At 40.5% G+C, this 14,746-nt stretch overlaps 1 protein-coding gene across 1 annotated transcript; it reads right to left on the reverse strand.

Moving 5' to 3' along the window:
* Window positions 1–2,571: 2,571 nt before the first annotated feature.
* Window positions 2,572–8,128, reverse strand: LOC120294287 (putative F-box/LRR-repeat protein At3g58880). The gene is made up of 3 exons (XM_039314294.1): window positions 7,888–8,128; window positions 2,976–3,473; window positions 2,572–2,891 (listed from the first exon to the last, which is right to left on the reverse strand). Exons 1-3 carry the CDS (start codon window positions 8,126–8,128, stop codon window positions 2,572–2,574), a joined length of 1,059 nt encoding a protein of 352 aa, XP_039170228.1.
* Window positions 8,129–14,746: the final 6,618 nt, after the last annotated feature.

The following is a 14,746-nucleotide window of genomic DNA, read 5'->3' on the forward strand; positions in this document are numbered from 1 at the left end:
CAATAAGTATAGATGGTGTGATCAATTTGACGGCAAAACAAGGTGCAAAACATTGATATTTTAGAAATGAGCTCCAAGCGAGCGAGAGGATGGAGAGACCTGCGATGGCGTGCGAGGGAAGAGGGAGGACAAAAACCTAAAGCCTCATGCCCACGCTAAGCACAGCGTTTTCTTTCTCTCCTGTTGGCTGTCGAGGGAGAGAGAGAGAGAGGAGCAGTGTTCAATTGCGAGCAATATTATTACGTGAGAGCACACCATAAGACCTTATTATTAACAACATAAGAGCACGCCATATGACCTAATCAAGGCACAAATAAACAAATTTCCCTCCGAGATTATAGTTTTACTTGCTTAAATCTTGTAAGATCCCGCGTTTCTTGTCACGTGATGGGCCTGTCCATCTACGTGCCGGAATCCAGAAGCACGTCTGCGCCAAATAAGGCATCTGACATGGTCATTGAACAATAAAAATCATCCATCATAGGAAATTGTGGTAAGTGATATGTCACTCTCTCATAATGACCACACAATAAACAGAGAGTACGTTGCTCAGAGGGACATACTCTTCTGATCCTCTCTCACAAGATGGTGACATGTCACTCTCACAATGACTAGGGAGTGACAATACTCTCTCTGACATAATGCTTCCACACAGAGTGACCAATGACCAGAGAGACAGGTGTTGGAACTTTGGTTCAATTGCAAGCAATAGTATTCTATCTTGTCAGGTGAGACAGCATAAGACCTTATTTTTAACAACGTAAGGACACATCATATGACCCAATCAAAGCACAACTAAACACGTTCCCTCCGAGATTATATCTTTTCACGTGATGGGTCTGTCCATCTACGTGCCGTAATCCAAAAGCCCATCAGCGCAGGAAAGGCATTTGACATGGTCATTAAACAATGACAATCCCGCACCATAGGAAAATCTTTGATCTCTCATGAGCACAGTCAATCATCTTTTTGTCATAGGTACCGTCAATGCCTTTGGCTTATACCAAGACAGGAATAAACCCATGGTTTTTTTTTTTTTTTGGTCAGAAATAATCCCTTGGTTAAGCAAAGCCATCTTTGCGCACTAACCGTTTGTCTACAGGGCAACAATACAGATACCATTGCCCTAGTCTTCACCGCTAATCTTTTCTTCTCATAACAAATTGAAACTTCCAACATTTTCTCATTACAAGTGACACACACACAGAATGGCGTTAATCTATAACCAACGCCTCGAAAAGTTCCATAATGCGACAATTTCGATCCCTAGGAGAGTCCTCGCTTCATCATCTTCTCACGGTCCATTTTTTAAGGCCATTATTAGTCTTTCTTCAACCAAAAAATAAATAAATTAGTCTTTCACATCTTTCTTGTGATATCAATCACATCAATCGATGATGCACATGCAGAAAATCAAATCAAGACAAATAATATTCTATTTCCCTGTAAATTGAGATACTAAACTTAGAGCAAATCGATAGACACATAAGAATGCATATCGATAATCACATGATAAAATTACATATATATTCTCTCCTACTGTCACTTTAATGACTAACAAATACCTAGCAAACACAAAGTGGCGGTTGTTTTTGGAGTCCTGGACGGATTAAAATGACTCGAGAAATGTAGGAACATCCATTATTCATGGCTTTAAGTCATTATATAACTTGTAAATCCAAAATAAAATCTGGAACAACAAATTATTTATAAATAAACTTATATCCGCAGTAGAAGGCAAAAAAAAAAAAAAAAAAAAAAACTTGAAGAGGGGAAGAGGAGTAGCTTGCAGATTAATAGCCATCCTTATCGACTCTGTGGATGCTGCGTGAACAAGGCTCAGGTTCCATTAATTAATCACTAGATCAATCTTCGAAGATAACTTTCCCTTGAGTTGTCGCCAAGCCCGTTCATCGTGACCAATTCTTCCTCACAAGGACTCACCATTAACTTCTCAAGAGCAATAGCATTATTGACAAGGTAAATCACTAGCTCAAGATCACAAGCTCGACCATAATAGTTATAAAATTCAACCTCCTTTACATATTGATGGGGAGGTCTATCAATTCTTTTCAATTTTCTCTGCCTACATAGCATGTCATCCGGGAACATCAGCTGTGGCAAAATAAGAACCCCATATATTATTAATTAACACAAAATAGCGTCGCATTGGAGAATGCCAATGGAAGAAAGAAAAAACAAAGTATATCTATGTGGATTGTCACATTGAGTAGATACTAATCACATGATATCTGAATTCAACATTGGCTTCATATTCGATCCTAATGCATCTGTATAACACCTAAATTGATGGAGAATTGAATGGGGCTTGAAAACCCACCTCTAACACAAAACTCCGCAAGCAGAGCCATGCCTCGATCACGAGAGTCAAGGGACGTAGACTTGCTCCTTTAAATACCGAAACTCTCAGTATCAATTGCTTGGCACTTGTCAATTTAGGTAGTTGACGAATCTATAGATTTTCCTGCATATTACAGAGAGAGAATCAAAGGCAACACATATTATACTAAGGAAATAACTTTATGAAACCTTATAAAAATCAGTCAATGCTCAAGGAAGGCTCAAAAGTTGAGGAGGCAACATAACATGTAAATGCTCCAATGAACTTCCTCTAATTGACACCTCAGACAGCTGGGGGAGCTTGTCCAAACATATTGGAATTCTCATTCCCACGAAAGTGAAGGACACGAGATCCGTGTCATAAATCTCAATGTATTCAAGATCATCACACCATAATATGCGCAAGTACTTTAGCTTCAGTGATCGGCCAGAAACTCTAAACCTATTCAAAGTATGAGCCTCCTCCAAAACCAATTGCTCTAGAACTGGGCAATTGGCAAGCAGTTGCTCAATGAGTTCTCCATTCACAACTACTCAATTCAAGCAGAGGTCTTCAAGATACCTAAATCCAATATGCCACGATATAGAAGGGCTCAAGTCAACATCACTCAGACCTGAAGTCCGTTGTGAACACCCTACATCATCATCCATAAGTGTCTCATGCCCTAACAGGTATGGCAATCGAGTAGGGTCGCAATCATGCATCAAATCCTTAAAAGTTGCAGGCTCGAAATCTAGTTGGAGAACTTTAACTCGTTTTGCCAATGCAAACCTAATCCACTTATCGATGTGAAGCTTATATGAGATATTCAAGTCAAAGCGTAATGTGAATCTACGTAAATGATATCCTCCACTTTGACGATGCAAGACATTGTCCACCCATTCCACATATCTAGCTCTCTCCTTTTCAGCTATCTCGGGGTTAGCTTTCATCTTGGCCAACAAGTCAGACCAGTCGAAGTCAAGGTTGGTGACCTGACAAGTAGACAAATACCTCCATCTTCTGGAAAGAAGACAAGTCGCTTGTGCTTCTCTAGATGTCATAAGAGATAACATAAAGCCTATAACATCTTCGGGCAAACTGCTGATCCGATCCTTTGGGTTGAGTTTCACTAAAAGAAAAACAAACAAGGTAAGAAAAATCTGGAAATAAGAAAGGTGGACAATAGGAAGCGGGAAAATTCAGCAACCAGACATAAGAAAAAACTCAGCTTCCTGTCAGAAACAACGAGATAAAGGAATATTAAAGATCCATTAACCCAACCAAGACAAAGCACAACTTATTGGCCAATATATGCAACTGAAAATCCTCTGGTAATTTGAGAGAGTGAGGGCCGGGGGTCTTCTTGCGACTATTTCCAACCTCAATAACGAAACTTTACTTCGTCGGCTGATTCGGCTTTTGCTCTATCAGCCAATATATTTAACTGAAAATCCTCCTTGGTAATCTGAGACGTGTGTATGCAACGTTGGCTTACCAAGCACAGAGAGAGAGAGAGAGAGAGAGAGAGAGAGAGAGAGGGTGGGGCTCTTCTTGCGACTAGTTCCAACCTCAAAAACTAAAAATGTTACCTTGTCGGTAGATTCGGCTTCAGAATCAGAGCGGAGCGTCTTTGGAGATGGAGAATCCAAAGACCCCGGCACTAGTTCACCTTCCAGTTCGTCTCCATCTTTTAGCCTTCCCGATCACATGTTTAGTCTTCATTATATTTTAAGCAAAATTCCAGAAAACCCTTCGACGCGGTATCTTTTTCAAAATTCCTGATCAGCGATATCCTTTTTAACCATGTATACGGATTAACATTGTGAAAATTATCCCACACAAAAACATAAAAAAAAGCATTATGAGAAGTATATTATCACTAATGGCATGTCTTAAATAATTTTTATTTTTTCACCTTGACATTTTTGACACTTGAAAATTTCACATTGAGATTTTAAAATAAACAATGAAATATGATAATTTAATTGTTAGTATGAGATATAATTTTTTTTTTTAATTTTTGTACTCTTGCACATAAATCGCCTTGTAATCTCGAGTCAAACCATGGATCAAAGGCTTAATTCACCATTTATATGACATAATTGTTTTTTTTTTTTGAAAAAAAATTAGGATTTGATCGCATGTTCATAGATCAACCCCAACAAAACCATTGTTTATATCACGACCTTCAATCAAGGAACAATATGAGTTGTTCACCAATGGCCAATCAAATAAATTCTGGAGCATTTGCGTTTTCTTCCAAAATCAGCTTCAACTGAAATTTCCCTTCCCTGTAGAAGAGTTCTTCATCTTCCGAATTGAACTTCAATCTCTGGCTCTCCATTTATAGAAAAGGAGGAGTCTATATCAAAGGATCAGCAAAGCTCGGAAGACGCGCACGAAGGGAGGTCATCAAGTTGTTCCTATTTCAAGCCTCGGAGTGCTCTATCTATTTGGTACGTGTTGATCATCAGAAAAGGGAATTCATTTTCCTGCTTAGTCTATCGAATTGCGTATTGGTTGCCGAGTTGCCTGCCAATTTGCAAACTCCTTGTATTTTACTTGACTCCATAGATTCTTGCTAGGCCCGCAAAAAATGGGTAGGATGGGAAGGGTCATAAATGACCTGACCCATATTAACCAATATATTTACTATGCAAATTTCTTTACCCATACGGGATTCATTTTTTTTTTCTCTTTTTATTGTTACCTTTGAAGAATGAGTGAATCCATGGATTGGCATGTCAACTTAGTGAGGAAGCTCGGGATCGGGTTGTGGATAGGGCTTGAAGGTGGTGGTGAAAGTCCGGCCATCCACAAATCATGAAAGGAATTCGGACTTTAATTTGGGATTAAATATAAATGTGTTGTGGACCATCTATAAATTATGAAATGAGTTATGACTTTAAGTTTGGTCTTGATAAATCGCATTTAAATTTGAGAAATTAATCTCAGTAGTTTGTTTGAGAAATTTAATTGTTGGAGAAGAAATTAAAGTTACGGACGGGGTGTAACATCATTCAATAAGGTCCCCATTAGTCGAATGTTAAGATATGCCAAACTTTTATTAGTACGTGGCAAGATTAGTTTCAAATTGAATTTTATACTTCAAATAAAACCAAACTGCTCGTCTTCTATTATTTCATTTATATATAAGTAAAAAGGATCTTCTCTCTAATACTTGTTTGTAGAGAGAAAAAAAATTGTCTTAAAAATCCTAATTTAGAAAAAAAAAAAAAAGGAAGAGAAAAGGAAGGGCCCACGATCGTGACTAGTAGAATTCACTTAGTATCCCGAAAAAATAAATAAAAATTAAGGGGTCCTTAAAATATACCACTGAAATGCAGTTATGCTGTAAGTCCGAATGTGTATACTTTTTTTCAATATGTGCAATTATATGTTATGAGGAATAAAATGAGGAAGCGTAAATTATCTATACTTTTTTTGTTTTGGTCGAACATCTGCGCATTAGTTGATGGATAAGATGCGCGCGTAGTGGGCGTCCACTGTTAGGAGCACGTGTGTGTGAAAAGCCCAGTGCACACAAGGGAACCTAATATTTGGGCGACTTGGATTTACACAGCATGAATTGGTCTCGGAAAAATGACTAATAATACGAGAAATCCTAAATCAGTATATTTGTGATGAATTTATCTAAAACTAATTTTTTGACCACCAAAAACTCAAAACCATTTTATGATAGTTGACTGATGAACCGGTTTGGGATTATCTAAAACTAAATTTATCTAAAACTAATTTTTTGACCACCACCACAAACTAGTATACTTATAATAAATTTACTCTATGTTAGTTTCCGTTAAATTTTATTATCAAATTGCTGAGTTGGATGACACATGACAGTTAACTGATAAACCAGTTTAGGATTGTACTCTCCATTGGTTACAGTTGTGGCTGTTTTGTGGTATTAGTCTAATTTAATGGAAGATATTTTTGTCATAAATACATTAGTTTGCGGTTTTTGGCAATCAAAAAATTAACTTGGGATAAACTTATCACATGTATACCAATTTAGGATTTCTCGTGGTCAAAAGAATTAGTTTGTGGTAAATTTATCACGGATGTAATAGTTTGAGGTTATTCATCGTCATACGATTTTTGTTTATTAACTGGTCATAAGATTTCACTATTCTAAATGCATTTTCACCCAATACTTTAGCCTTATTTGGTTTAGCTTTCCTAGATAACTTTGAATCTCTAAAGCCCATTGGAGAAAATAGAAGGTGTTTGCTAAAAAAAATTTAGACTCCATTGGCTTAAATGCTATACTTAGAAAAGCTGAAAGCCCAAGGCAATAGAGGCTTGTTTTGGGCTTTTAGCATATTTGAAATGCTATTGTGGAGGTTTAATGACTTAATTTCTTTCCAATATTGCCCTTACTTGATATCCTCAATTTCAGCACTTAATTTCTCTTGTCAACCTAGAGTAAGCACATAGTTAGAATATTCAAACTATGGTTGAAATTCTTTACAATCAAATTCAAAGACATGAGGATATTAAGTGTGCCACTATTTCGGGACTTTGTCTTTCTATCGCAACCCTCCCAAATGGGAGTATTGGGAAATGACGACTTTAGAGGTATTGCCGAGGGTGGACCGACAATTCTCAAATGGCTCCAAACCCTTACATTGCACTACGTTGGAAATTTCAATTGGAATAAATCTAACTATGAAGTTGAACTGGATCGGAAGCCACCACTAGTCTATCAAAGGTCGGCCGAAAACCAAGTAAGGTACGAGAGCATACCTCCCTTCTTACGCAATCAAATATCAAGGGTCGGGAAGTTGATTACACCAATTCAAACTAAAGCTCTTTTGATACCTTAACTTGATTGATTGTTAACTAATTATCCATGTAGTCTTCTTAACAAATTATGAGTCCTAGAGTTTTCATCGCTTAATTGTCTATGCATTGTTTCTTGGTACTCATTCAAATCCTAAAAAGGTAACTTAACCATTTAACTAGAACAAGCAAATCATGACACAAAAGAGATATAAATGAATCACACCGCACTAATCAAAATGGTAATATAATACAATTAAAAGGTAGAGTGGACTAAAGTATAGAGGTGGCAAAATTGGACCCATTTTGCTCCCATATTTTTCACAAATGGGTCGAATGTGGGTTATGAAGTTGTAATGGGCCATAATCCACATTCGACCCATTTTAAGTTCAGTTTTATATGGGTCAATAATGGGTCACATGTTTTGACCTATTTTCGACCCATTTTTAAAACCTAAAAAACATGAATTTCCTTTTTTTTTTTTTTTTTTCTTCCTTCCTTACCGGCAGCTAGTAGGGCGACGACTGGCAATAGGCCAGGCAAGGCTCGAACCTCGCCGGATTCGGCGAGGCTCGAGCTCGCCGGCGTCGAGCGGGCCTCCCTGTTTTTGTTGTTTAAGATCCTCTCGCACCCCTCTCTCTCTCTCCGTCTCGCATCCCTCTCCCTTCTACGTGTCTATTGGTTCGGGTCCCTGGAGTTGCATCGCCGGAGCCGAAGATGAAAGGAAGCCGCGAGTTCTCACCCGTGTCACCGTCGCAGCTAACCCGAAACGGGCCCCCACTGTTGCCGCCGGAGCTCTCAATCTCAAGGGTTGAGAGTCGCCCCAACCATGCCCTCACCGGAAGGCCGCTTGTATCGAGCACCGTCGCCGCACCTCCCCCGCCGTAGCCGAGCATTTGCGGGTCAAGAGTCGCGGACCAAAAGGGGGTGGGCCGAGTCGGGTCGGAGCCGGGCCCATTTAGCTCGGTTTCAGCCCGATCCATTCTCCCCTTTTGCTTGGGCTTATAGAGGGCCTTTTTCTAGAAGGGGAGTTGGGCCCGTCGTGGCCCAACCCTCAACTGAGCCCAATCCCGACTAGGAATGGTTGGGTTGGCCCTTTCGGGCAATCTGACTCGCTTGCCCCAATTCGGTCGACCTAGGTTGAGTCGACCGGACCTAACTCGATTCGCCAAAAAAAAAAAAAGAATTTTCTCGGAAAAAAAAAATATTCTTATTTTTTATATATATTTTTAAAAAATTTCGAAAATCCAAAAATTGTAGGGTTTGGTTAGGAATTGCCTTATCTTGCATTCTTAGTATAATTAGGTCTTTATTTGCTAGTATATTGATTATATCGTATGTTTAATTTGCATATTTAATTATGTTTAATTGCATGTGCTCAATTTACTGCCATTAGGATCTTGGTTGCTGATTGTTATTTCAATGATTGCGTACCCGCATGATCACTTCACATGTTAGTGGATAGGTATAAAATCAATCCAAATTGTTTGATAAAAATTCTTTATTTTAAAATGAACAAGATTAGGTACCGAAAGGGCACTAATTGGTCAATTAATGTAATCAAGTCCCCGATCCTAGATTATCTAGTTGCTAGGAAGCGAGGTATACTTCCATATCTCGCTTGGTTTCTAGCTAACCCCAATAGGCTAATGGCGACTCCTTTTTTGCAAATTTCTTAAAAATACCCCAACTTCATGCGATGTATAGGCTTGGGAGAGCCCACGCATAATCATGGGCCTTAGGTTCGTCATTTAGGCAATACCCCTAAAGCTGCTCAATCCCCCTGAGAGGTAGGTCGCGATAGCTTGGGGACTCCACTGAGGATTAGTTTTAAACATTAGAGGACTTAGGCCTAAATTTATCTTGTTCAAAAATAATTTTTGTTTGGCAGCGAGGATACCAGGTATGTCCTTAATGTAAGGTGTTAAATGTTCATACTGAATGGGAGGTATAAGAGGAAGTGATTGTTAACCCTTATTTTATAAGGGGCGTAAAAATGAATGGTTTGTTTATGTATGAAGTATTGCTTGCTTATTAATTGTCTCACACCTACATTCCCTGCATTGCACTACGCCATGCCACATATTACCTGCCGTCGGACCTAAGCCGGATAGGATCACTTAGGACGGTGTTGATGTGGATACCATTCCAACTTCAACCATGTAGTACGAGTAACCATCAAAGGTCTCCACCCTGGTCTGCAACCATGCGACATGGTTCGGTTCTTTGACAAAGCCGGAGTCATGGATAACACGACCTAGCCGCGATCTTGTTGATTTGGTCTGGTGATCTTATGACTCCATTTTGAGCCGTCTAGAGTAGAAATCGAACCACTGCCATGCACATGCCTTTGTCATTGGTATTGCTACTCAATGAATAGGTTAAGTTTTTCGAATTCTTTTCTTCGCAATTTACTTATTCGCTTTTCTTTTAGTCCGTTTATGACAAATTAGGTTAATCGTAACTTTAGTTGGCATATGATAGAAGTCAAGAGTTATGTATTTCCATCTTCAAAATAGCTTCGTTGTTTAGGGGTTCTCCCTCATGTTTTTTCCTGCATTATGTAACAACTTTGCTTTCAATGAAATGAACGAATTGGGACGGCTAGACTTTTGTCGTGGGCTGACCATCTATCTATTTCTTGTGCTTATATATGCTTATTTACCCTTTTGCTAGGTACTAGCCAATCGGTTGTCTTCTGTCGATCATCGACACAGCCAAGTGGAGATCTCCGATTCGCACTCGCGCGAAAGCCAGGATGGAGAATGAAGACACCGACACCCGCATGGCCAAGATGGAGGACCAGCTGGCCCAACTTATCGTGATGATGCTCGAGATAAGCCAAAAGCTCAAAGAGCCCCCCATTGTTGCTGTCGCTAGGACATCCACTCTTACAACATCAGGACACGCTCCCCCATTGATGAGAGACCCACACGTTGCCGATCTTCTCGAAAGTGAAATTGCTAGAGAAACCCCTTATGTCCCGCCAATCATCATCGACTTAAATCCTCCTCGGAAGAAAGAGCCAACGTCCTGCCTAGATGGAGAGAGTGAAAAGCACCTGGCTAAGATGGAGGATCGACTGTGCGCCTTGCAAGGATACGAGCTAAAAGGAGCCTACAGGCTATCCTTGTATATACCAAGACGAACTTCCCTGAGACTTTTCAGGAGCTTAAATTCACGAGGAAGTATGATGGAACAAGATGCCCTAAGACTCACCTTAGATACTACTTGAGGAAAATGGCTTGCTATGCTGACAACATGTTCTTCCTCATTCACACGTTCCAAGATAGCTTAGAAGGCATTGCCTTGACGTGGTTCATCGCGTTGGACATCAAAGAGTTCACCAGTTGGGAGGACTTGGCTAATGAATTCCTGCAGCAATACAGGTTCAACACCGAGCTCACCCCCACGAGGGAAGAGTTGACACGTGTAGAAAATAAGAGGGATGAATCATTTAAGGCATTCGCACAAAGGTGGAGAACCATGGCCTCACAGGTGAAGTCGGCCTTGAATGAGAGGGAAATGAAGCAGCTATTCTTCAAGACATTACCCCATGAATATTGTCAAGGATTAGTGTACTTAGGATGCCAGACATTTTCACAACTGGTAGATGTGGGTGAAGGAGTCAAGTGGGCAATTATCGAGGGAAGGATATCTACGGGAAGCGTTAAGAAATTCTCGGAGAGGAAGGATAAGGAAACTGTGGTCGAAGCAACGATAGTGCAAGAGACATTTCTCTCTAGACCACCTTCAACACTCGCGCATAAGCCTGTAATGGTTCAAGGGAACTCATCCTGGGCATATGATGAGGGTAAGAGACCCTTTCGAAGGGAATTTTTCTTGTTACTGTGCCCGTTGTCAAAGCCGTTGTCCATGCTTCTCGAAAAAAGGATGGTTGTAAAGGAGGTGCCTAGAGATAACCTCGCGAACTTTCCCGGATTCAATGTAACCAAAACATGCGAGTATCGCATGGGGGAGAGGGGGCATGACATGGATAATTGCTATGTGCTGAAATGCAAAGTCCAGCAACTACTAGATGGGGGCATCTTGACTTTCAAGGAAGTTCAGCCTAATGTGCAACATAATCCTTTATCAAATCATGCAAAGGGAGTGAACTCAATTTTCGAGAAGGATGACATATGCACCATCTTGACGTGTGAGGAAGCTGATTCCTCCGAAGTCGTAGCTGTCCCTCCAGAGTAGGGCGGTTCTCATTCAACTTAGTCTTTTGTCTTATGTCCAATCCCCTGCGTGGGATCTTGTTGTTATTTCTTTCTTGTTTATGTCGTTCGTAGCGTGAACTGTGGTCAGCCCCGATCTTGAGCTATTGGTCGAGGGTAATGTGTGTTGTAGTACGGCCTTATCTTTCCTCGTTCGATAAAATAGATGCATGTTTTATTAAGGACATGTGGAAGCATATCAACCTAGTCCTGTGATGGTCGTTGAGGCTTGGGCCTCCACATGCTCCCAAGTTTGACTGTTTTGTAAGAACGAAGAGATCCGAAGATATGAGGATGAGTTCTTGAAACATTTTACAAAAAATACTTCAAAAAAATCCTTCGAAAATGCCATGCATGATCTTTATTGTTCACATGCTCTAACTTATCTCGTCGCATTCTAGGCATTTCATTATGCATAATCACGATAAGGACTCATGTGACCCGGATGTGCATGAAGAAAGTCTCTCAGATTTCGATGACAATGACGATGATCAGAATGGGATCGAGCGTGAATGATTCGACATGAGTAAACATTGATGCAGTCAAAAAATATTTTCCATGAATAAAATCAAGGCTACGGAGCCACTTTATGCACAATCCAAGTTGCATAGCGCCATGCATAACATTGTAGATATCATGCACATGTTACATACACATGTATCTACTTGTGTTTCAGGCACATTATCATTCGATGAGGAAAATGGCGGAGGAAAGAGTCGATTGAAGGACCCATCAAGTCTCCGCACAAAAGTTTAAGGAGCGAAAATTTTGACAAATTAGGGGACATGAAAAAGCAGTGTGCCCGATGAAAGCAAGGCTAATGCCTGTCAATAAAAATAGCCAAAATGTTGCAAATATTTACGTGAAAGAAAAATTATCAAAGTCCAAGTGTCTGCGTAAAAAAAAATCATCATCATCATCGCAAGAGTAAATGAAATTAGAGAAATGAGCAATGTAGAAATGATTAGTCAAGGGACTTTTTGAGATGTGTCGTGTTTTAAAAGCCAAATGATTTGAAAAGATCGGGTGACCTAGTTACGATGCCATGATGATCATCGATTCTTAAAAACTCTCTTGAATATTGTAAGCCTTTCGAGCCTCTCCTGAGCCAACATTACAACCCTATTCCGAAGTCTCTTCTGATTGAGATGGTTTGAGTGAAAATGAGAATGCCACAAAGAAGCTACTGCTTGAAGGAGTGGAAGTAATTCTATCTTGTCTTATCTTCCAAGTTTTCGACTTGTAAACCTGATGAAGATAGTGACAAATGTTTTGTTGGCCTTAAAGCAGTGATCCCTTTTTGTAAGCCCTTGACCCAAACCTATATTGCAGTCCTTTCAAAAGACCTTTTTGATCGATCAGATTGTGCTCATCTCGAATGTTTCTAGAAATCTTTGGCATAGGTTATGTGAGAAACCCTCAGCAAGTAGTTATCTCCCACATGAATGGATGGGATCAAGCAGCCATTTTATCGAGAGTATGTGAGAAACCTTTTATGACTAAGAAGATCTAGTTTGGCATGCTTAATGAGCCTTTTTCACAAACATGAATAATTTCGATAAGAACTTGTCTCCTAGAGAATTTGATGATTAATGATACATCTCTGAGCAAGATGACAGTTTTGCGCCACGTGATACTAATTGACATTGAATGTTTTTTTTTAAAGCAGTCAGACTTAGCTTGATTAGCTTGTTCAATTAATGCTGCAATATTCCCAATACTTCTCTTGACGACGTCCCTAATGACATTTGCTCAAGTTGAGTTTGACAGGACTCCTTAGTGAAGCCATGTAGTTTTCAAGGGGTTAGCAAGTGCTTCCCTAAAAACCAAAGGTTCATGGCTAGCCTCAAACCATGCCATCGCCAAAGGTTCATGGTCAGCCTCAAACCATGCCGTCTCCAAAGGTTCGTGGGTCTATCCTTAAACCACACGGTTAGTGGGTCCATCCTTAAACCTCACGGTTGGTGGGTTTATCCTTAAACCATGCCTTTAAAATGTTTATGAGTCTATTTCTAAACTGCGATTTTCAAAAGGTTCATGGTCAACCTCAAACCATGTAATCTACAAAGGTTCATTGGTTTTCCTCAAATCATGCATTTTCAACCTGGTCGAAACCCATTGTTACAAAGTGAGACCTCATTTCTTTTTCTTTTTCTTTGACATGGCGTGCTTCTATAGCTCGGGGTCTTTTCTTTTTCTTATGACATGGCGTGCTTCCGTAGCTTGGGGTCTTTCCTTTTTCCTATGACACGGCGTGGTTCTGCAGCCCGGGGTCTTTTCCTTTTCCTTTGACATGGCATGCTTCTGTAGCCTGGGGTCTTTTCATTTTCTTTTGACACAGCGTGCTTCTGTAGCCCGAGGTCTTTCTTTTTTTCTTTGACATAACATGCTTCTGTAACATGGGGTCTGTTCCTTTTCCTTTGACACTGCGTGCTTTTGTAGCTTGGTGTCTTTCCCTTTTCCTTTGACACGACGTGCTTTTGTAGCCCAGGGTCTTTCCTTTTTCCTTGGACACGGCATGCTTTTGTAGCCCGAGGTCTTTTCCTTTTCTTTTGACACGGCGTGCTTTTGTAGCCCGGGGTCTTTTCCTTTTCCTTTGACACGGCGTGCTTCTATAGCCCGGGGTCTTTTCATTTCCCTTTGACATGGCATGTTTTTGTAGCTCGGGGTCTTTTCCTTTGACACAACGTGCCTCTGTAGCCCGGGGTCTTTCCTTTTTCTTATGACATGGCGTGCTTCTGTAGCCCGGAGTCTTTCTTCCTCTTATTGACAAGACGCCCTTTCATAACTTTGAGTCCTTATCGTCGACCTAACGCGTGCTTATGCACCTAAGATCTCTCTACCGTCGAAATAATTTATGTGTCTTCTGTCTTTAAATGCAACCTTACATTCAAACAGGGGCAGCTGTTGACACATAATTTGTGTTTTCAAGTACATAATAAAAAATTAAAAAAAATTAAAAAAAAATTAAAAATTAAAAAAAAAAATGAAAAAAAGAAAAAAAGAAAAAAAGAAAAATGTTTAGAGGATCGAGTCGAGCCAAATCCAGCCTTGGCCCGGCCCGCCACCCGCCTCCCTCTCACTTGTGCGGCCTAGGCCCATTTTCTCTCCCTCGCGCAGCCCACTAGCCTGGCCCACGCCAGCTTCTCCTTTCTCTTTGATTCTTCGCGCGTGCAAAGGGGCAAGAGAGAGAGAGAGAGAGAGAGATGGGACATAACGGGGAAGAAGGGATAGGAGAGCAGGGGCAGAGGATCGTCGAGCGAACAGGCGGCTTGACGCAATCTAGGCGCTAGAGCAGTCTCGTCCGACGGAGGCTTCCGCAGTAGGGGTCCTCTCGCACAAAAGTAGGGGAAGGAGGACAAAGAGAGGGGGCAAAGA

This window comes from Eucalyptus grandis, chromosome 6 (genome assembly GCF_016545825.1).
Source record: "Eucalyptus grandis isolate ANBG69807.140 chromosome 6, ASM1654582v1, whole genome shotgun sequence".
Classification (NCBI taxonomy): Eukaryota; Viridiplantae; Streptophyta; class Magnoliopsida; order Myrtales; family Myrtaceae; genus Eucalyptus; species Eucalyptus grandis.

Bases quoted from the DNA above. Each gene is read 5' to 3' on its own strand.
- LOC120294287 (XM_039314294.1), bottom strand. From the start codon at position 8,128: ATGGATCGGGCTGAAACCGAGCTAAATGGGCCCGGCTCCGACCCGACT. The intron at 3,474-7,887 runs GTGAGAACTCGC...TTTTTCTTTTAG, and splicing joins TAGCTGCGACGGTGACACGG to TGAAACTCAACCCAAAGGAT. The intron at 2,892-2,975 runs GTCTGAGTGATG...TGAATTGAGTAG, and splicing joins GTGTTCACAACGGACTTCAG to TTGTGAATGGAGAACTCATT.